Consider the following 23,837-nt stretch of genomic DNA (forward strand, 5'->3'; position numbering starts at 1 on the left):
TGCACACCCACACAATTACACATAGTCCCCATCACACACACACACACACACACACACACACACACACACACACACACACACACACACACACACACACACACACACACACACACACACACACACACACATACCATGTATACATCACTTCAGGGGACATTACATTGACTGGAGACTTATCCTAACCTTAACCATAACCAACACATGCCTAACCCTAACCCTAATCCTAAACCTAACCAAGTCTTCACCCTAAAATTAATGATTCCCCTCATGGGGACCTCCAATTTGTCCCCATAAGGGAGGTGAGTCCCCACACGTGACTGTGTAAACAGATGTAGGTCCCCACAAGTATAGTAATGCTAGGCCACACACACACAAAGACCAACCTGCTTCCTGACCTTGTACTCATGAGGGTCAGTGATGGCGTGCCTGCCAGTGAGAGCACACACAGATACACACTCTGAGAGACACACACAAACATACACACACAAACACAGGAGGCCTACAGACCTTCTCTCCTTACCACCAGTGGTGTGCTCTGGTTTCTGGCTCAGTCCCAGGCCTCCATTTAAAGGTTCTGCTGTTGTCTGAGCAAACAAAGCAGAGTCCCAAGACGATGCAATAACAACAGGCCCAGCTCGTATCTTTTTGCTTGCGCCGAATAAATGTTTCCCTGGCTTTCCCCATCAGCCCTGTGAATGTTTTCACTCCAAAATTGTGTGTGTGTGTGTGTGTGTGTGTGTGTGTGTGTGTGTGTGTGTGTGTGTGTGTGTGTGTGTGTGTGTGTGTGTGTGTGTGTGTGTGTGTGTGTGTGTGTGTGTGTGTGTGTGTGTGTGTGTGTGTGTGTGTGTGTGTGTGTGTGTGTGTGTGTGTGTGTGTGTGTGTGTGTGCTTTACATACCGTTTAGTGCACATACTATATGATGTGTATCAGAAAAACTTTACCAGAGACCAAGTAAAAACTTCAATCACAGGTACTTACTTTGCTCATTTACAATTAAGGATTCCAAGTTGGAAATGTTATTTGGCGTGATCCCAAAAACTTGAAAAGGAAATGTGGGCACAAGCTCCCTACAATTGGAGAACTTTCTGTCAATGAAGGAAGGTGTAATTCAAATGACATGATGCAGGAAATAACCAAGTTTGAATCAAACTTTCCTTTATAAGTAACGACTTATCCTATCTACCAATTATGTACAAGAAGCAATGCATTAAAAAAAAAACTTGCAACAAACCTGATTCAGAAAATGTTTTTCAAAGTATCCTGCCATTAATACATCTTGTTAGATTAGTTCTGTGTCCAATGTGCTGTTGGGTTAACACCGTGACTCACAGCATGCAGTCCTGTCCTCAGGAACACCTCCTAGACCAACATCGAATAGAAATTACTCTAGCCGGTCTGATGTTTGCAGGCTCAACATGGGAAGTATTTTACCAGGTGAAAGGAAGGCTAGATCTGGCTCTGCTCAGACTTTTTATCCTGACTACTACACCTTGAGAGTCAATTGAAGTGAGAAAATGAGAGAGATACCTGTAGCATAAAACTGATTATGCGATGAAATTGCAGTGTATCAACTTTCATATAAAACACCACAGACTAGATCTTAAAAATTACATATAATGATGCATTATGGTCTTTTTTTGTATAAACTAAAATGGCTAGTGTAGTGTGCAGCAGCATAAGTATGTGTCCATACCAGCCCTCTCACATTATCTTGAAGACATTTAGCATATTAAGTACGTTTCCATCATTATTCAGTCTGGCTCGCTGTATAAATATTGTGAAGGTGAGGCCACCCATGCAGGGTAGACAAGAACCAGCTCTCCTCACTTGTCAAGCCTCCGTACAATACCTATCTTTCTGCACACACACACACACACACACACACACACACACACACACACACACACACACACACACACACACACACACACACACACACACACACACACACAGAATCAACACATATTGAAATGAACACACACCCATTAGTTATGAATGTGCGTTTAGTTTAAGGCCCAGCTGCACAGCATTCAAGCGCATCTACACCTCAGTTAGTCCACTTAACCCTCCCCACCTCACACACACAAACACACACACACACACACACACACACACACACACACACACACACACACACACACACACACACACACACACACACGCACACAAAGCATAGGGGTTAGGACAGGGGGGGTCATGATTCATCAGTGTGTCCCTGATAACCTGAGAGCTTTCAGTGGAGAATCGGGTGAGGTGGAAAGCCTTCCCTAATGAAGGGAGCTGGATTGGTGTGGGAGAGAGAGGGGAATTTAGAGTGGAGTTTGGGGGGTCTTACCTGATACATTGGAGATTTAATTAGACAGAGGGGATTGTGGAGTGGCCGGGAATTTCACAGGGGCTTAGCTGGAAAGGAGGGAGAGGGAAGTGAGGCAGAAAAGAGAGAGAAATAAATAAAAGAGAGGGAGAGAGACCAGGGAGGGGGGGCGCTCTGAGGGTCCCCTTCTCTCCTTCCTAGACTAAATTGTTTACATTTGTACCCTTCACTCCATTTGTTTGTTTCTCCCTCTCTTTTTTAGAGCCGAAGAGCAGAGAGTGGCCCCTGTCCTCTTGCCTCTCGTGCCCCCTCAGCCCCCTAGGTTCCCCTCACCCGCCCCCTCCTCTCCTTCCCCCTTTTTACCCTCCCCTTACCCCTTAACCCCTCCCCTCACATTCCTCACTGCTTTGTTTTCTCCATGTTTGCTTATATACCACACACCCAAGAGAGAGTACCCTTACCCCCAATACCCCCCCCCCTCCTTTCTTTTTTTTTCTTTCCTCCAATGCCTTTGAATTAACCAGCTCTGGCTAATTATGCTTCCCCTTTCTTTTTTCTCTGTGGCTTTTTTAAGACTAACCATCTTTGGCAGGACTTAGAAACACACAAGGTACATTTCTGTTCTGCTCCTCAAAACCACAGTGCATGCCTGCCTGTCTGTGGGGGGGTTTATATATATGTGTGTGTGCTTGGGGAGTGGCCGGGTGTCTTTGTGGAAGTATTATCTCGGGCGTGTGTACTGGTTGATCTTGCACATGTCTCCCCATGTATTAACATTTGTGGTTTGCACAGGTATTTTCATTGTTTCTTCGCCTCCTTTTCTGGTCTGTCTGTGTTGGCCTAGGACTATCTGGGTTTTGTTTTTTGTTCCAGTCACACAACTTTGAAGTGGTCTGAAGTGAGTTTTATCCTCACTTGTTGCACTTTGTGAAATTATTCCTGATGTTAAACTTCCTTTGTGTGTTTGTTCCAGGTATTTCTTCGCAGTGTTGGCCATTCTCACAGTTCTTGGAGTACTGAATGGATTGGTCCTTCTTCCAGTATTACTGTCATACTTTGGGCCCTATCCAGAAGTAGGATCCTTTAAAACGCAACTGCAAGAAAATGTCATCTTAGTTGACTAGAAAAAGTGATTTTATTTTTTTTTTCATTGAAAAGTGTGGAATACTCACTCCTCTATTCTCACATCTCAGGTGACCCCAATCGATGGTCGTAGTCAGTTACCCACCCCATCACCTGAGACACCTCCTCACGTGGTCCACTTCTCGGTCCGTCCTCACAACACCACCATAGCCACGCCCACCTCTGGTGCAGCTTCAGACTCGTCGGACTCGGAGTACAGCTCTAACACCACAGTGTCTGGTATAAGCCAGGAGCTGCAGAACTACAACCTGCCCTCCCACAGGGGACACACTCGAGCAGAGGAGCAGCAGTACCACCTCCAGATCAGCAGGGGCAGAGCAGCCAGGACAGAGGAGCACAGGAGATCAGGGAACAGGCGCACAGCCAGGCAGCCTGACCCTCCTGGCTATAATGTGTCTTTGGTAAGCAATATCCCCCTTTGTGTGGCATCTATACTTCTCTCATTCCTGTTAGTAGCATTTTAGCAATAAATATGTTGTTGTCTTATATTACAGTCCTCTCAGGGTTGTAATTCTGGGCCCCAGCCAGCGGCTCCTCAGCGTAACAGCAGCAGGGACCCCAAGAGCCAGCCGCACCGGCAGGCCCCTCCCCCAGCCCGCCCGCGCATGGACGCTTTTGAAACTGCTACTGAGGCTGGGGGCCATCATGGCTCACGTGGTCATAGAGAACACTCAGCAGGCCACAGGGCCCGCTCTTCCCACAACCCACAACCTAATCACCACCTCCCGCACCACCACCACCACCCAAACCCCACCCCTTATTGTCAACCCATCACCACGGTAACAGCATCAGCCTCCGTCACTGTTGCTGTTCACCCAGCCCCCTTGTCCAACCAGGGCCCCCCAGCTTCCTCTTACCCAGGATACACAACAACAGACAGATACTGCCAATCAGGAGATCAGGGGACGGAGCCTGTCTTCCAGGACCCTCATGTGCCACTGGACACTCACACAGGGGCCAGGGGGGCCTACATGGAGTCCATGGAGCTTCAAGATTTGGAGTTTGAGGCAGCTGAGAGCAACAATGGCAGACGGACAAGCTGAGGTGAGCTTTAAACTACTTCCGTAAATACGTATTCAAACTGCCCTTTTAAAAAAGTCTGTTTATCATAAAGCACTGAAAAACAATTCTTCCTTTTCATTTCAGTTATGGAGAACGCAAGTACAACGGCCAAAGATGGACTCCTCCCTATTACTGAGCAGCTGACTCGGTCTGGCGCAGGGAAGCCCAGCACAGCCCAGTCCGAAACTCGCCAGTGTTGCCGTCATGGTGCTCATTCTTACTGTAACCCAGTGGACTATTTTCTTAGATATTTCTATCTATATTTAAAAGTTGTATACAATGTAAATATGAACAGAAAGTAGCTATAATTTTAGGAGCTGTACAACTCCTCATGTTAACAGACTGGGGCTGCCATTTTATATGGTTTGTGAGTGGGTTTGTGTAAATGTGTGCGTGTGTATGAGAGTTAGTGATAGATATCTTATTACTGCTCACTCATCTGTGGATCTGTGCCATTAGGAAGCTTCATCTAGACAAAAATACCTGTCAGCATTCACTGTTGCTGCTCAAAATATTTTTTTAAATAATATACATGTATAACTCTATGCAAATGTCTCTTTAAACAAAAGAAGGTGTGTGTGTGTGTGTGTGTGTGTGTGTGTGTGTGTGTGTGTGTGTGTGTGTGTGTGTGTGTGTGTGTGTGTGTGTGTGTGTGTGTGTGTGTGTGTGTGTGTGTGTGTGTGTGTGTGTGTGTGTGTGTGTGTGTGTGTGTGTGTGTGTGTGTTGTGAAACTGCCCCATTATCTTCTGGCTTATAAATCAGACACATCCTCAGAACAGGCTAACATTTATTGTTAGAATTATCAAACAGGGCTATGGTATATATATATGTGTGTGTGTGTTTATGTGTGTGTGCGGTTATTGTATAAAGGTACGCATGTTAAACTATTAATTTTTTATCACAAACCTGTGGTAGTTATGAAACAATTACTGTTTAACTTGACACGCTATGCGTGCTATTTAAGATGAGCAGATATGAAGACATTTAAAAAGCTGTTTTTTGGTTTTGTTCTGTTCTTTTAGTCATTGCCTCTGCATTGGAACCTGTTTCTGCTCTCAGCTTTGTATCACTGTCTGTGAGGTTGCTCTCTGGTTGTGTCTTACTGTACGGGGCTATATATTGTTTAACCCTAGCAGGCTCAAAACTGTTTCTGTCTTGTTCAAGCAGTAAACCCACCTCAAAAACTCACTCTCCCATTACAGGGACCTTCACATTACTGATTCTGGAACAGGGTCAACACAGGGCTCTAACTCTGTGTCAAGTGGATAAGCTAAAGCTCTGACTGTATACTGTACAACCTGATTCAACATGGCACTTGACTGCACTCAAACTTCATTCACAGCAATATCTTGCTTCAAGTATCTTAATTTTTTTACTATCCAACCAATAAGCTAGCCCACACAGCCTGCTACGGGATAAGCCTTATATGGCCTGACTATATGGTCTATGTGTGTCTCAATGTATACATGTCTAAATCATTTATGTGCGTGTGTGTGTTGGTACATCCTCTCAGTCTGCCTCAGCTCTCCTTTATTGACAGTAGAAACAACTGGCCCTAATTTGGCATCAGCCGTCCCCACTGACCTCAGCTAATAAAATTCCACAACATAATGTCATGACACTAATTGGACGTCCCCCCACAACTGCCAAATGGCACAGCCCAGAGCCTCACGGGTCAAAGTTGACACTGCCAGCCGCCCCCCCCCCCCCCCCCCCCCCCCCCTCCCAGCAATGGCCAGTTTATATCTGCAGGGCCATGTCAGCGTGCATATTTGCCTGCGCCTCCCCCCCAAAACCCTCCCTCAGTTCCAGACCCAGGCCCCTTTGACCCAGTCACTCACCCCAACCACACCTCAGTTTTCCTCCACTTTTTTACACTCTTACTTCCTGTTGAACATGTGTAGCTCTTCCCAGAAGTCTTTGCAGTTTTCTGTCCATGTTACGTCAGCTGCTTGCATGAAATAGGTTGTTCTTTGTTTTTTGTTTTGTTTTCTCCCAATGTCACATTGGCAGTAGTGGAGAGAATCATAGCTGGCAACTATTTTATTCATTTTTTTATGTTTTTTGTTTGTTTTTGTTCTCGACATTCAAATGCGATATTTATATTTTTGTAATAGAATATATGTTGTTTTTTCTTTCATTATTGTCGTGAAGCCAGTGGATAACAAATGCAGGGATTTTTTTTTATTATTGATAAAACACTATTACAGTTTAATGTGTTTACATTAATGGAGTTTGATCTGTATAAAGTGCTTACTAATGTTAAATAGGAAAAAAAGAGTATATAACATTTTACACTACAGGTCTCATCATAGCTCTTAGAGGATTTTAAAAGGAAAAAAAATCAGTGGTTCTTCCAGACTGCCATTTTGGTCTCGGTTGGCGTGGATGTAAGCTGTTTTCAGTTACAAAGATAAATGTATGCCATATAATTTATTTATATGAAAATTTATTTTTGTAGTGTACATAGTAGTTGTCAAGGTATTTGACAGAAGTATATTTTTAAAGAGTTTATATGTAATGATATACCATAACAGAAAAAACCTTAAGGTGCACACTTTCACTGCTAACTGTCTTGTGAGACGACATTGACACCTCCCCTTCAGTATTATGTTCCGATCCTCGGAGAGAGACAGCTGTTTCTATGGGTTTGTCAAAGGCTAGCCATGAAAGTAGACAATTGTACTAGCTCTCTAAATATTAATGTTCAAACACTGATAGAATTCTAACAAATAAAAATATTATAACTTATTTGTCTCTTTGTTCATAACTTTAATAAATGGAAACTTAAAAATATTGCTTTGGCCTGACTGTGAGTTGATTGTTTTGAAAAGGTGCTTCAAGGAATAGAATGTCGTTGTGGTAAAAAAAACAAAAACAATTCACTCTCCTTTCTCTCTACTGTATTCATATTTACCATTCTGTCTTCTAATGTTACTAAGTACAAAAGTGAATATGGTTTCCCAGAAATTCCATACAATTCCGTTAATTACATATTTAAATAAGTGTTTTTAGTGACAGGCAGATGATACAAACACACACGCAAGTCAAAATATTCCTGCTATTCCCTATTAAGCTTATATTAGCTACAGGTAAACATGACCTCCCCTCCTCCCTCCCTATGCAGTGTAAAACTCTGACATCTGGTCTGGAGCCCTGCAGCCCTCCCCAACAGCCCACCCAGCTCCGCCCCTACACCCCCCACCTCCACTCCCTGTTCTGTATGATTTTGATTGACAGCTTTATAGACTGCAAGGAAATTGGTTGTAGTTACAATACAGCTGGCCTGTTCGGAGTAATGAAAAAGGGCATGTGGCCTTAAGCTTGCTGCACTGATGGTGAGAGAGTCTCCCTCTCGCACCTTATCAACTGCATGGGTGGCAGCCATTTATTCTCAAACTTGAGACAAAGTTTTTCACGTTAAAACATGCAACTTAAACATTTAGATCAAAATACAATTAAACATTACAACATGACCATAACATTCTTACCAATATAGGCAGACTGTGTTGGGCAAATATTCACCTGTGGTCTTTCTGTTGTTTCTAACTACAAATAGAGGACCAGTTTTCCCAAGCCACAATTTCAACCTGAACCTCAGGAAGCTGTCGAACTCACTGACCCTGGTTCAGCGGTTGGAGGCAGGCAGTAGGCATGTTATTATCTTTTAAAGGCAATAAAGGCGCACTATTCTGCTGAGTGTTGTCCAACCAGTGCAAAAAAACACAAGCCAACATTTTACAAATGATAGGGTGTGTTTGGAAAGCTGGGTGGCAGTATGTTGTCTGCAATGTTTTGAACTTTTCTAACTGGGCTTGACATATTTGTCTTTCACCTGATGAGCAGATGTGGTGAAAATGTAGAGATTGATGCAGGTGGTTCCCAATGTACCCAGTGCCAATCAAAAAGTGGCAGTCAAAAAGCAAATTCAGGTTTTTGTTGTCAAATCAAATCAAATCAAGTTTTATTTATATAGCACATTTATAAACGATTTTTGGTCGAGCCAAAGTGCTGTACATATAATAAAATTAGCCTACAGTAGAGACACTTTACAGCAAATACAACAACACAGATTGTTCAGAATATCAGTATGAGAAAAACGACACCCTCTGTCCTTAGACCCTCACATCGTTGTATTTTTATTTAATTATCTATGGGTGCATAAAGACTCTTTAAAAGCTGTTTTTAGTGTTTAAGCACTCATATTTCCACACAAATTAAAAGTAAACCTCTGTGGATTAGCGTTAATCAAGAAGAGTATGTGAAAATGTGTTGAAAGGAGAAATATATGTGACTAATCCCAGGGTTATTTGTAAGTTACATGCTTCATTGAGATCTATTGTTGTTAATGTGTCTTTCACCAGAACTCCCCTCTTTTGCTTGAGGACCCCAGGTCAACAAACCAACCCCCCGTCCCCCCCCTCCGTCCTCTGGCCCTGCCTTACCCTTTAGCCCACCTCACCTCTACACTTCCCACCACAAACACTCAGAGATGCCCTCAGAGGTGAAACAGCACATTTTGTTAAGAGTGCTTTATTGAAGCTAACAAGCTCCAGGTTGTTAATGAATGAGTGTTTCCTGTACCTGTCCTTTAAGGCAACAGAAAGGGGTTGGAGAGAGAGAGTTGGACGGAGGGAGGGCTAAAGAGGAAGTGAGAGGAAGCAATTAAGAAGTTCCTTCTCTCCCAAACGTATGAACTGTTCTGCCGTGGCTCTCTGCCCAGAATGGCAAACAATGGAGCGGACATATACTGCACAACAAAGCTTTTTCCTCATTCTTCAATCATTGTTTTATTATTTTCCTTGTCTTTCATATCTCAAACCTACATGCCAAAAGGAAAAAATATAAATTGGTATCATTGACTACTCTATTCCAGTCCTCTTTTTCATCCATCTGGCCCTCCCTCTCCCTCTTTCCATCCCTCACTTTTCCCTGAAAGGCATGTCCATCATCACCTGCCAGCAGACATAAACCCTCTGAGTTTATACTCTCGTCTACATGAATGATTGCTCTGTTGACATGACTGAATAGGACACACGCAAACACTACCATTCACTCCTGCCAGATCCAGAGCCAGATTTACACATTCTATAAAACTTACAGTTTAACAATAAATCTGCAGGAAGCATCACATGGTGTGTTGGTCCAACTCCATGGGAAGGGGTTACCTTTGAGGCCTCACAGACACCTTGAAAACCATTCAACTTTGTTTGCGTCTCTCTCTCTCTCTCTCTCTCTCCTCTCTCCTCTCTCCTCTCTCTCTCTCTCTCTCTCTGTGTGTGTGTGTGTGTGTGTGTGTGTGTGTGTGTGTGTGTGTGTGTGTGTGTGTGTGTGTGTGTGTGTGTGTGTGTGTGTGTGTGTGTGTGTGTGTGTGTGTGTGTGTGTGTGTGTGTGTGTGTGTGTGTGTGTGTGTGTGTGTGTGTGTGTGTGTGTGTGTGTGTGTCCAACAATGTGTGCAAAATAGTACTGTAGACCTTTGCAAGATTCTTTTTTTTAAATTTAACTTATCTTTTTTCTATGTTAGTTTGTTCATTGATTAACGACGACATATGGCTTAGCCTCGCATAGGCTAAAGACTGGAATGGTAGCCTAAAAATAATCTACAACTTGCTTTTTTTATGTTTTTGATTCTGAGACAAACAAGATTACACATGTTAGTTCATAAAATATGTGTTTGTAGGTACTTTGCAGGTATTACTCTGAAGATGAAAAACAGAAACAACAGTGTTTGTTTGTCTTTAGATTTGTCTGTGAATTAGCTTATAGACAATGTCCTTTGAAGGAAGCACAGTAATACAAACTATCACGGCATGCCTTCACAAAGGTTCCAACGTTAGAAAGTCTCTTCTATTCCGTCAGCAGTCTCAAGGTGGGTGGTTTTGGGTGGGTTTGGGCCTAGTGTTCAGTCTCACCCTGGGACCAGTTTGACTTGGCTGGCTGCTTTATCTCCCACAGAGGGAGTGCGTCCTTCCTACAAGACTGATCCAGAAGAATGTGAGGTCGTAGTCCCCAGTGGCCAGACTTACATAATCTCAGCGTTGAAGCACAGTTCTGCAGGCTGCAGTCGTGAATAACAAGAAATTAGCCCTTATGAGAATGACATGTGAGAAATATACTCGGCATTTGACACATTGGATTGCAGGCATGCATGGCCAGGATACAAATTCTGAGCATGTCAGCTGTGTTTTAGTTTGTTTTCATATAGAAATGGATGTAAAACATTTTAGATCAGATTTTCTTCCCTAGCCAATTATTGTACTTTCATACATGTTTTTTTACACAATCTTTTTTTGATCTCAATTTCTTGCACAGAACTACAGCTCTCCAGGAATCCTGCGAGAGAAAGAGGGAGCGCAGAGAGAGGGAAACAGAACAGTGCAGAGGTCCAAGACAGCGAGGGAACCACATCTTCTTAGAAACAGATGACATGATTCACTTTGCATTCAGCACTGCTCAAAGGCTTCTGCTGCCAGAGCCAAAGATCGTATCTCTCAAAGTCTGCAGTAAAAAGCTCAAGAAATTTGCCAAGATTATTATTACTGTTGGCTGTTGTCACTGCATTCAGACAACATTCTTAACTAAATCCTGTCATTTGTAGTATATTTCTCCAACTTTCATATTCATTTTGTGCATTGGAGATTCAGACCACCCTACTTGAGATCTAAGGTCTGAAACAAGCGGGCAGAATGGATATAGTTAGAAAAGAGGAAAAATGTTTTGCATTAGTTTAATAATTAGAGAAAGTGAGCGAGAGAAAATAAAGTAAAAGGTGTAATTAAGGCAGAAAAAAGTTTGGGAGTAAAGACAGATGGAAAATGGCAGAAGGAAGAGAGTGAAGGGGGGCTGGAGAATGGTTGATGGTGGATGGGAGTAGCCGTATGAGAGTAATTATAATGACTGATGTTGTTTACTCCCATTTCCCCTCGCATCATTTATTCTGTGGAGGTGGAAAACCCACCCACTCTTTCTTTGTGTTACAGACGAGTGCTACGGAGCGATGCCAAGCCATGTCATAATCTCTCCTCTTCCGCTTATACTGGAAGCATTTATCCTGCCCTCGGCTTCTCTCTTTCCAGCCACCGCGCTTATATTATGCTTCCATTCAAATTCTCTCTTTAACTTTTTCTTTACTTTCCATCTGCCTTTGTTTCTATCCGACTCCCTCCCATCTCCCTCTTTCCAGTTTTTTTGTTTTCATTACTGCTGTGTTGACACGGCTGTGTGTGACTGCTGTGATTGGGCCGAGCACATGTAAGATGTTAGCATGATGTACAGCTGTTTACACTAAGGATGACAAACTGAGGTTGGATGCTGTCATCCTTTCTCCCTTTTGTTTAATGTAGTCCTGGTGGCACGCACGCACACACACACCAGTCACCAGATGAACACACACACACCCACTTCTTTGTTTAAACTATGCTGTTTGTCTTTGCCAGAAAACATGCAACAATGTATGGAAACAGATGCGTCATCTTAAGACACAAAGGGGGGCAGAAGAGGAAAAGACAGAAAGAAACCCACAACTAAATATTTTCATCTGCGTCTGGGATTGTTGAGTGAGTACACGATCCTGCAAAGCCAAACAAAACTGGAGCATATGATTTCACATGACTTTGTAGAGAGGAGGAGGGTTTTTAACTGTTGGTCATAAAGGAAATAATAGCGGTACAAATTACTAAAAGTACGGTAAAGTTGAGGAGGGTCTTTCCTTGGTGATGATGGTAAACACTTTGGAATTTGCTAATGATCTGCCCATTCACAAAGAAGAGAGGAGAGATTTTTTTTCTTCCATCTGTGCTTATTGATTCTGGCACCATGACAGATGCCTAATGAGAAACAGAGCTGGACGAGAGCTCTGAGGACCCCAGAGGGAGCCTCAGTGTGGATCAACGCACAGACACATGCAGAGAAAATATACATACAGTTATGAGCACGCACAATCATCCTTGATGTGCACAGAAATGAGATTATTATTTGCAGACAACGAGAGAAACAAAAAAAGTCTCACATATTCACCAACACTGACCTCCACTGTATGCCTGGTGCTCCTTAAACTTTATTTTTTCAGAAGTTACTGAGGATTAAAAGTTTGATATATTTAACTCTTTGCAATTATCAACTTGGTTAATGGTTACCAAACTATCCAGCTCATTCAGACAAAAAGACTAAAAAGCAGTGATGACAAAATTACAGGTTAATAGTATAAAGTGAGAAATTAGTTAAAAAAACAACACACGATAACCATAAAAGAAAAAAAACGTAGCTCCTAGCTCTTCATGTCCATATGACATATGAACGTGTCCTTGAGCAAAACTCTGAAACCAAACACCCTATCATTGCTGCAATCAGTGTGTGAGTGTATACTTAAGGGAGGGAAACTGATATAGTTGCTGTCCAAATGGAGAAGAGACAACAGAAGGCTTTAGAGACAGAGAGGAAAAGAAAACAGTGAAAGTCAAATAAACTCAGACACACTCATGCTGTTTTCTTTCATATCTAAATGCTCTCGCTCTCTCTCTCGCTCTCGCTCTCGCTCTCTCTCTCTCTCTCTCTCTCTCTCTCTCTTTCACACACACACACACACACACACACACACACACACAAACACACGTGTGCACACACACACACACACACACACACACACACACACACAAACACACGTGTGCACACACACACACACACACACACACACACACACCACACACACACACACACACACACACACACACACACACACACACACACACACACACACACACACACACACACACACACACACAGACAGACAGACACACGCACACAAAAACAGTGACATGCCTAAAGTGTAAGTTGTCAGAGAAGGATTTAGAGCAGGAAATGTGTAATTATCTTGGACAGAGGGGCAGATAGATGGATGTGTGTGTTTAACACTCCCACTCAATTTCCCTGCAATCTGCTGGACTAATGGTAAGCAGGAGTGTGGTTATGTGTGTGTGAGTGATTTCATGCATTTGAAACACTATAAACTGAATCCCCATTTTAAGCTGATGTTCATAAAACTACTAGTCTGAGAGTAACGATTCTTACAATAAAAAAAGGACCAAACACTTGTTGTCCACTGCAAGTATATTTTTAAAAACACATGGCGTCGTACAGTACTTCAGACCAATTGTTAAACAATTTACGGAGGGGTACACATTTATTTATGTATGAATATTATTAAGATAATCAAGTTCTGACAGTGAACAGAACACCCAGAAGTTTAAAGTTAGTAAGAAGTAACAGATGGATGTTAGTGGCAATGCTTTTCTTACTGACTGATTGCAAAGGTTTGGTTGTAGCTGGTCTCTTCTTTCTGGTTGATTACTAGATTTTTTCAGGCAGCTGTGTTGTATCCATAGTCCATACTCCAAAAAACAAGTTAACCTTTGAAATGCACACAAAAAGAGACCAACACAGACATTATTATTAGATACGAATGGTACTAATAGTATTTATAATTGTAAATGTGTTATTCTATGTTTGTGAACGTGTTTGTGTGTGTGTGTTGTGTGTGTGTGTGTGTGTGTGTGTGTGTGTGTGTGTGTGTGTGTGTGTGTGTGTGTGTGTGTGTGTGTGTGTGTGTGTGTGTTTGTGTGTGTGTGTGTGTGTGTGTGTGTGTGTGTGTGTGTGTGTGTGTGTGTGTGTGTGTGTGTGTGTGTGTGTGTGTGTGTGTGTGTGTGTGCATGTGCGTGCGTTCCAATGTGAACAGGCTTATGGATGCAGTTCTGTTTCACATTTGTCACAGAACCTCTCTCCCTTTCTCAGCCAATCCCCAGCCTCTCAAAGCAATAAAGAAGCATGCTTTAAAAATGCTTGGAATTGCCATAAAGTGTTTCTGCATGTAGGAGATATTAGGATCTGGTAAATATGTGTTTTTCCTTATTGTAATGTTGTTCTGTTCCATATATTTGACCTTACTAGACCTATAAGTGATACCCTTATGTGAAACATGTAAAAAGGGGATATGTAAGGTACGATGTTCCTCCCATTTTACAAACATCTTCTGTGACTGCTCACACCAGACACTTTAAAGCTGTAGAGGCCTGGTAGGTCTCTGAATTTCCTTTTAAAGCTTTTTTTTAAACCCTTCTCTTTTCGACATTCATTTAATTGTATGTGTCATTTTGGTTGGTTGAGCATAATAATCCAATTAAACCCTTGAACAAGGGGGTGAGACATACTGTATGTAAACCCCAACACAAATAGACCAAGATAAAGAATAACTATGCCAAACTTATTTCAAAATGTCCTTCAAGTGACTTGATGGAAATTAATTATAAAAAGAAAAAGAGAATAGAAAGTGACTAAGATTGCTACGGCATACATTGGGTGAAGCTATTGCCATTAGAGTGTTAAAGGTCTTTCAAAAGATACTTGTCTTCTTATCATAAAAAGTGTCAAACTTTAGGCTTGAGCATTAAACCAAAAAATCTAATAAAAATCACACTCGATCCAAAATACACAACACAGACGAACACAGGAAGAAACAAAAACAACTCCTTTAAAACTTTGTGTGAGACACAAATCCTTTTATGAAGGCCAGTAGGTATCTGGCTGTCTCGAGGCACCTCGGACAGCTCTTCCTCTATTATCTCAAATTCTCTTTCCTCACCATCTCTGTGGCCTTCTCCCTCATTCCCCATTCTCTCTGTCTCTTTGTCTCTCTCCTTATAGCCAGCCATTCAGAGTTAATCCGGATCTGAAGATTTTTAACGGCACATTCCTCTACTTTAATTTGAATGTCTTCTTCCTTCCCAACCTCCATAGCTTTGACTGTCCTCAGGCTCAAGGACAACTATTTCATTCATAAAAATAACAGGACTGACACATAGACGCATTTAAACAAAATTAAAAAGGGAAAAATAAAGAAGTAAGGAAAAACAACTTAAGATAAAACAATACTTGAAACAAGGTGGGAGAGAGCAAAGTGAATAATGAATAATTGGTTTTAGCAAAGTCTGTTGCCGCAGTTTTAGCTTTTCTTTTACTGGAGATCTCATGCTTACCACAGGTGCTGCACACCGCAATAACAAAAATTAGTTGGATTTTCCTTTTCATGACTTCAGAATAATAGGCAGAAGGTACAGGAACATGAAGAAACAAAATGCACACATCTGAGACAGTACCAGTACACAAGCCACAAGACACAATACACAATACACATGATAAGCCTTTTTCCACTTTTTATCATAAATGCTCTAAAAATATGCTCAAGTCCTATGCTCTTTTGGGGCCCCGTTTTTTCAATGTGTGTGTGATTACAATGTATCGTTATTTTTCCTGTTTTTATCTGAGCAGAACTGAGACACATATAAACTTTGTTGACATAACCTCAAAGACTTAAATTAAACATCTTGTGAACGTGTGTGAGTGTGACGAAGGTAACTTCGTCACTGTGGACTGACGGCTTCGGGCCTTGTAACTCAACACTTTAGTGAACAGTTTGCACTTTATTAGCGTGATTGCACAGTACAGTTTGGCATTACATATTTGCACATAATTTATACTAATTATTGAGGTAGTATTTATTAACTGATTAAACCGTATTGATTGGAATGTCGTCTGGCAGGTGCTGGTTGGGTCCTCGGCTCCGCATGAAAAGATAGGGGAGTTAGCGAGAGCGCCGAAAGTATTTATGCTGGTTTAAGAATGAGCGGTTGAGAATAATCAGGGTGCAAATAATATGTTGAGGGTGTATAAATGATGACGTTAAGTTGCATTAATTGTACAAGTTACCACTGTGTAAAGTTGACATATCACTCCCCCATGTCTGTTGCTGCTGATTGTGTGCACCTGGTGCCCTGTGTTGTCTCCTCCCCCCTCACCTGTGTCTTGTTGGTTTGATTGGTCTGGGTCTATTTAGGCTCTGTTTTCCTGTCAGTGTGGGTGAGATCCTTGTGGTGGGTGATGGTATTCACATGGACAGTCAGATTGAGGCTGTGTCATGTGTCTATGATTAAATAAATGCCCACACCGGGATATACATGAACTCTCTGCCTCTGCCTCCTTGCTTGGTCGGGCCGCTCAACGGTCAGTCTCACAGTGAGCATGCACATGTTTATAATTTATTGTGTGTAAAAGTAAAGTAGGTTTTGTGCATCAGTTGATCTTCTTTGGGAAAACAGCCAATTAAGAGCTCAATAGTGCCTATTACAGATCTCATATTTTCCTCTTGCTGTATCCAGCATTAGACACCACACATACAGATGTACACGCGGTGCAGGCCAGAGAAGCATCCGTGTGTGGTGCTCTGAGTCATGCGTCAGGTTATGTCTTTCCACAGCAGCATAGCCAGGATGGTAATGCCTTTGGTCTGGACCAGAACTGTTATTAAGATTGGTCCGGATCAGGACTGACTTGCTGCACAGCTGATTTGTCATCAGCTCCAGGTCTGGATCAGCCCGGGATAAGCTCCAGAGACTGAAAACCAAGCTCTCCAACCGTTTCCATCTCGATCACAAGAAAACGAGCAATCACATCCGACTAGCCTTTTTCCCAATTCTATATATGGGAGTTTTCTTTGGATGATAAACAGGTTACGACTTCCTTCATCCCACTTTGGCCAGAAAGTGACATTCTGTGCTATTCATGTTGTCCTAAGTGTAATAAATAATGTGCATAGTGAAATTGAAACATTAATTATCAACTGAGTTTATCTAAAAACCTCAAATGTCCTAATAAAAAAAATACTAGTGTTCGTTGTGCTTGTTCAGTTGTATTTTGTTGCCATATTCAGCTTTTAAAAAACAAAACTAAGACAGGACATTGAAATAACAGCATGCTGTGGCTGTGATCAGGCCTCCACTCTAATCATGAAAGTGCACACACATGCAAACACACCCACGCTGAGTTGTGGAGGAGCTGCTGCCCCACTGCGTGACAACCCATCTCTTGGCTCTGTGATAATAACAGAGTAGCTGTACAGTAAAAACACGTGGTTTACACTACATTTCTCTTAGCTTCCACATGTATGCCAGGGCAAGCATAGGCCCACACACACACACACACACACACACACACACACACACACACACACACACACACACACACACACACACACACACACACACACACACACACACACACACACACACACACACACACACACACACACACGCACACACACACGCACACACACACGCACACACACACGCACACACATGCATCTCTTTCTCATGCCGGCACCAATGCACATTATGCCTACAAGCACACACACTCATGCACTCCTACAGGCACAAACTCACTCACACACATGACATCACGTATGTTTAAACAACCGTTTCCTGATGCACCGGGCTGGGCTGCTCAGGGCCGGGCTGGAGCCTCTGGGTGATTTGTCAGTTCGAGCCATGCAGGCCAGGAACCCCTCAAAGTTTGCTTTGGGTTCCAGAGGGACACACTCAGGATCCCTAAATTCCTGCCTATGGTATGCATTCTGCTTCACCCTATGGACCCTCAACTACCAAATGAATGACACAATTTCTCCCCCCGTTTTCTTCCCTCTTTTTAAGATAAGTCTTTAAACTGTTTCTAAAACGTACCCAAAAACGTTATTTCCCTGTCTTGTGGCCTAACTTTTCGTGTCTTTTGGTGTGTTTCTTCTTTATTTTTATAATTTTTCATTTCAAACCTTTATTTGCCCAGGTGTATCCCATTGAGATCATTGATCTCTTTTTCAAGGGAGACCTGCTCAAGTAGGTTCCACATGAAACATAAAAACATAAACAGAACAACAAAAAGGACAAATTGTATTTGTATGTTATTTTTCTGTATTGGTATCCTGTGAAACAGATTTGTTTTAATATGAGCTATCTTACTTAAACAGCTAAGTACATAAGCACCTATACTGTATAAGCAAAAAGGTTTACATTTTGTAAGAAAAAGAAAAGATTAAATATATATACTTACATAACCCTAACTCTAACCATTATCATAACCCTAACCCTGTTTTAAAAGGTGCTTTCTTACTCACCCATCTAAGAACACAAGCACCTCTATCTATATTGTCTATGCCTATATTGTCTTGTATAATAATGATACAATGTTAATTTACCCTTTATAGGACGAATAAAGGTATTCTGATAACGTTCTTGCTGTTCAGCCATGTGACTCAATTTCCCAGCATGCACTGCCAGGAGGACTAGTGCGAGGAAGTGAATCACAGCCAATAGTCTTTCTCCACACGGAACTCCGAGAGAAGAGGGAAGTTCAGTTTGTTTACATCGCAAGAAGAAACCTGTCTGAAGACTAGACACATATGGATTAACTAAACGTCTGCTCTGTGGAGATTTCAGTTTGATGAGTGTAAGTCTTGTTTACATGTAAGTCTATTTCAAGCTAAAGTAGCTAACGAATACGACTAGAGTAATGCAATTGCTAACAAGCTAAAAGCTGCAATACAGGTTGCTAATAAGGAGGATGCAAATACATTTCCTTGTGATCTAATCATTCAATCCTAACTTGAGTTTGCAAGACGTCGTCTAGCAGTTGTATATTGAGTTTATTTGGAATCTTCAAATTAACTATGTGTCACTGCAGTAGCGTGGGGCGAACACTGGCATCCTGTGGTGTTGTGTAGTTGTTGCACTCCAACATTGAACGTAGGTGAGTTTGTGTCGTAGGAAACTCCCGGGTAAAAGGAGCAATTTGTGTTTTTTTTCAAGCTCTTAAAGCCAATACAAATGATTTTGCATTAGGTTGGAGTTACTGGGTCGGATGACACGAAAGGTATACACATGAGACCTTTTAATAACTCCATATTATAAAATACAAGGTGGACTAAAATCCTTTTTTGTCCATTGTAGTTAGAATGATATCTGATTATGATGGCTTCAAATTCATTTGTTCACATTTCATGTAAGCTATAGAAAAATAAATCAGACTTTTCAACAAACAATATACCACATTTCATTTTAAATATTCATATAAAATGAAAGCTGGACAAACACTATTTAAAAAAATAAATAAATGTGTCCAGTGTTGCGATACATGGCTGCATTGATTTGGAGTCATTAGCAGGGCTGCACATAACTGGTGCGCAGGTGCAGATAGATAGATAGATATTTGCGTTGCATATGAACTCAGGGCCGGCCCGTAGCACTGGCTAGATGTTCGCCTAGGGCAGGGGTTGGCAACCCGCGGCCCACGGGCCGCATGCGGCCCTTTAAGCCCTCTGCTCTGGCTCCCTTGAGCTTAGACAAAAATAAAGGAAATAAAATAAAAGTATTTGTAGGACTATTTATATTTTGTTGGATGGTTGAAAATGTTTCATATGTTGTATTTTGAGGTGATACTGTGACACATAAATAAAAAACAAAACGGTTTTAATTAGGTCAACTAAAATATGCGTCACATCCTGCTCCGGTCCCGCGCGAGCGCCTTTTCTTGGAGGCGAATAACCCCCGGCTCGATGAGCGAACTATGGATAAATCAAAGAAAAGTACCGGAGGAACACAGGATTTAATTCTGCGTGGACAGAGTTGTACGCTTTCACAGCAAACGATGCTGGTTTACCGGTATGTTTGATATGTAGAGAGAAGTTGTCAACGGTGGTGCAGCCTTTACGAGGGAGAGGAAGACAGCTGACGATCGTCAGTCATAATTCAATGGGGTATGTAATTTATTTCAGAAAACACTTTTTGTTATATTCCATGGAATGCTCTTAACGTCCCGATAGCAATGAATATATTAAATGCTTTGACAATAAATACATACACAAATTAATCTCTGGAAGCCGTGGCGCTGTAAAAAGCACGACCAATCATCTGAGCCGGCTAAAGTAACTGGACGGCCTACCTGCCTGTCAGTCTTCCATCTGTGCACAAACTTATATCGTGCCCTCATTGGTCATGTGCGCGTTCGTGTGTGTTGGAGGAGGGGCTCTGTAAGAAAGTATGAAGGAAGAGGCATATTTTTTCCGGTTGTGTACTTTCAAATTCTAGCGCACTCGAGCTGGTTTCTCCATTCTTACCTTTAACTCTTTTTAGGGTGCAGATATATGTTTTATTTATTTCAAAGTGGGCCCATTTAATAATATTTTTTTCCCCTTCAAATGTGCAGATGACTCCCCAAGTGCTGTGTTTAATTTATTTTAAAGTAGGCCTGTGTATTATTTTTTAATTCTCCTTATAAAAGTTCTTTGTTTCTTATTAGAGGTTAACAGTTTTATATCATGTAATAAATAGCCTAATAAATGCAAAAAAACTGTAGTTTTTGTCTGATATAACAATACAAAACTATGAAATATGTTTTGCGGCTCCAGACAAAACATTTTTTGGAAAAAAGGAGCGAAATGGCTCTTTAGGTCAAAAAGGTTGCAGACCCCTGGCCTAGGGCGCCAGATCTGGGGAGGTGCTGCGCCGGCAGTTCTGGGAGGGTAAAAAACATTTTGACCGTTGGGGCTCATCCTAATCCTCATCGGCCTTGATGTAACAATATTCATAATTAAGTAGATGTAACACCCTTTTCACCCCGGTTACACGTTTCATTTGCCCTGTACGATGGGCGCTGTAAGTGATGAAAATGGGGGATGTTGGCTTATCTGGCGCCCGCAGCTCACAGCCAAAATGCGAGTGAGCGAGGGAGGGTGCACCGGTACCAGCGCTGTTGTTATTAGAATCTGGTGCCGTGCTAGCTGCTCTAACGGATATAAGAAGAAGATGTTTATACAATAATGTGGAGGGAGAGTCCTCTCCAGTCAGACTGAGAGGCTGATAAATTAACTACAGCTCAGTGAGGTAAAGGACTCTTATGCCCCTTTCACACCAGCACCTTTTCAGCTCCGGCTCGGAGCTAGAGCCTGAAAAGCGCCGGGTTTTCCAGTTCACACCGCAGCGGCGCCGGCTCTTAGCTCCGGAATCCGCTTCATTTCCAGCTCCAAAAAATTGTCGGTCCAGAGGCAAGAGCTTTGGAGCTAAGAGGCGACGTCGCTTACGTCTCTCTTACGTCGAGGCGTGCAGGAAACTAAACCCACCTCCCATGAACACTGTTATGCCTGCCTACAAGCAGTAGTGCCTATAAACACACGTTATAAAGTCAGGCAACACTAACCAGGCTTCGTGTGATTCTGTTTATTTGTGCCTTACTTTGACCATCCGTTCACATATCGATCATTGTGGAGAGAGGCAGACGTGTTGTTTTGTATTATTGCAGCTATCGGATGCAAGTAGTCAGTTTAGCTTCGGTTGCTATGCTAACATCACCCGTTTTATACCAGAAAAACTTTCATAACAGCGTTGTGATACCAAACAGTGTCAATTCAGACTGACACACATTCACTTAGGCTAAGGGGAACTGGGGATATGCATCAGCTGCTTGTGTGAGTCGGACAGTGAATACTTTAGAGCGGCCGCTGCAGTGTGAGCTAACCGGGAGCTAACGGGAGAATAAACTCCCGTGGAAGAGCAGCACTGCAGCGGTCGGTAAATGCTGCAGAAACACATTAATAAACAATGAACCACGGCACTCTGGAGCATAAGGTTGGAGAAGTCGTTATTCAATTTATTCTGGCTTCGTGTGATTAAAAGCAACACGATCATCGACTCGACGCAGTTGTTGTTGTGAGCTGCCGTTGGGGAGCAAATCAGCGATGTAAACGGTGACGTCATGACGCAGCTCTGGGGCGCCAGTGGGCGGTGTGCACAGAGCGGGAGCTGAAAAGGGAAACCGGAGCTGAACCAGAAAAGCGCCCGCTCGGAGCTAGAAACTGAAAAGCGCTGGTGTGAAAGCCGCATTAGTCTAAGTTCAAACGGTTTGGTCACAATTTATGTTCACATATTTCCAAGGCACTCCTTTATAATTATTGGGATAAACAGGTTTTAAATCATTCCAATGTATACTATAGGACAGTAACCAAAAATATCCTTTAAAACTGGAGAGATAAAAAAAAATGCATAAATAAATAAATGTTAAAGGTGACATGTCATGCTTTTCCGGTTATTGCCCGTCCCCTTGTGTGTTATGAAGGTTTTTATGCATGTAAACGGTCTGCAGAGTCAAAACCCTCAAAGTACACCATGTAGGGAGTAAAACTCTAAAACAAAAAATACCTCCTCAAAACGCCTCGTTGGAGATACGTCACTGTCCATTTGATTCTTCCGGGGACATCATGATGTCATGTCGTCCCCGGAACGAAATGGACCAATCCGTGGAGCCGTTACGTTAAGCCCCCGCTGATTGGTCCAAATTGACCAATCCACGGACTTCCTCACACACTCAGTGCATGCAGCTCTGCTGATTTCTCCTCCCTGGCTGCAGGCTGAAAACAGACAGTTGGGATCGCGGCGAAATTCTCTCTGCAGACCCATTCTCACAGCGTTTATCAACCTTTTTCTTACTCAATATCAAGCCACACTTATTGTTTTTACTTCGGCTGTGACTTTGTGTGTGCTCAGGGTGAGTTTGGCTGTGTTTCGCTGTGTATCGCTAAACAAGGAAATCACACCTCCACGGAGCTTAGCGCGATTCACAACGTCCCGACTGGTCCCGACCAATCGGAGCACACTGGGCTCACAGGGAGGGGGGGGCAAGAGCTGCAACGAGCCGTTTAGTGGAGAGAGTGAATACACATACTTTACAGAGATGCTGTATGCGAAACCAATGTGAGTTTGGAAAATTGCACAGTATAAATCTATTCTAGTAGACCACAACAATGGAATTATGATCAGTGGAAATGGCCATGACATGTGACCTTTAATGTAAAATAAGATATGAATGAACAACACAAATAAAATAAGTTATATTCATTTGTTATTGGCTATGGTAGGTTATTGGTTATGTTCACACACTTATTTGATTACATCCACTTGTCTAAGATGACAACAGAGACTTTCGACCCAAAACCAGCTGTTGACGTGGATGCAAGCAGCTAATCGCAGACTCAACCAGAGAGAAAGTAGTAGGCCTACATCATCAGCTACCATGTCTGACAGTCAGGAGGGTAGTGATGTCAGCTTGTAGGAGTACTGGTCGTGCTAATGTTGTCTTGTGTTCACCTCTGCATGTGTGTTCTGTGTTCACCTCTGCATGTGTGTTCAGTGCCGTGTGTCTGGCAAATAAAGACCCCCTCAAAAGTTACGGTTTATTTCATTTTAAGGATGAGCACCAAGCAACATCTCTAGGTGCTCCTTTGAGAACCAGGGCAAAAAAGTTATGTGCACCCCTGGTCATTAGGTCACATTATATGAACAAAATCAAGACTTTTCAGTATAGAAAAGCAATAGAAAGTTTATTAAAAATCAATAAAAATAGATGTTTAAAATGTTTCAAGTGTATTAATACTATTTGGTTTGAATTGATC

General features: G+C 42.2%; 2 protein-coding genes across 5 annotated transcripts in view; both read left to right on the forward strand.

Moving 5' to 3' along the window:
* ptch1 (patched 1) overlaps positions 1–5,127 on the forward strand; it is a 58,172-nt gene extending 53,045 nt beyond the window's left edge. Inside the window, exons 21-24 of the mRNA XM_034092046.2 lie at positions 3,288–3,387; positions 3,508–3,858; positions 3,952–4,501; positions 4,604–5,127. Coding sequence (XP_033947937.1) covers positions 3,288–3,387; positions 3,508–3,858; positions 3,952–4,500 — 1,000 coding nt within the window. The 3' untranslated portion in view covers position 4,501; positions 4,604–5,127. The remainder of the gene's footprint in view (positions 1–3,287; positions 3,388–3,507; positions 3,859–3,951; positions 4,502–4,603) is intronic.
* A 13,567-nt stretch (positions 5,128–18,694) lies between these two features.
* The window catches only part of fancc (FA complementation group C), a 51,132-nt gene continuing 45,989 nt past the window's right edge, over positions 18,695–23,837 (forward strand). For 2 of the 4 annotated variants that reach the window (XM_034090352.2, XM_034090353.2), the window contains exon 1: positions 18,695–18,861. In XM_034090352.2, the coding sequence (XP_033946243.1) occupies positions 18,839–18,861 (23 nt within the window). In that variant the 5' untranslated portion in view covers positions 18,695–18,838. The remainder of the gene's footprint in view (positions 18,862–23,837) is intronic. The other 2 variants (XM_034090354.2, XM_034090355.2) reach the window with 1 other exon arrangement.

The sequence above is a fragment of the Pseudochaenichthys georgianus genome, chromosome 9, assembly GCF_902827115.2.
Source record: "Pseudochaenichthys georgianus chromosome 9, fPseGeo1.2, whole genome shotgun sequence".
In the NCBI taxonomy this organism is placed as follows: domain Eukaryota; kingdom Metazoa; phylum Chordata; class Actinopteri; order Perciformes; family Channichthyidae; genus Pseudochaenichthys; species Pseudochaenichthys georgianus.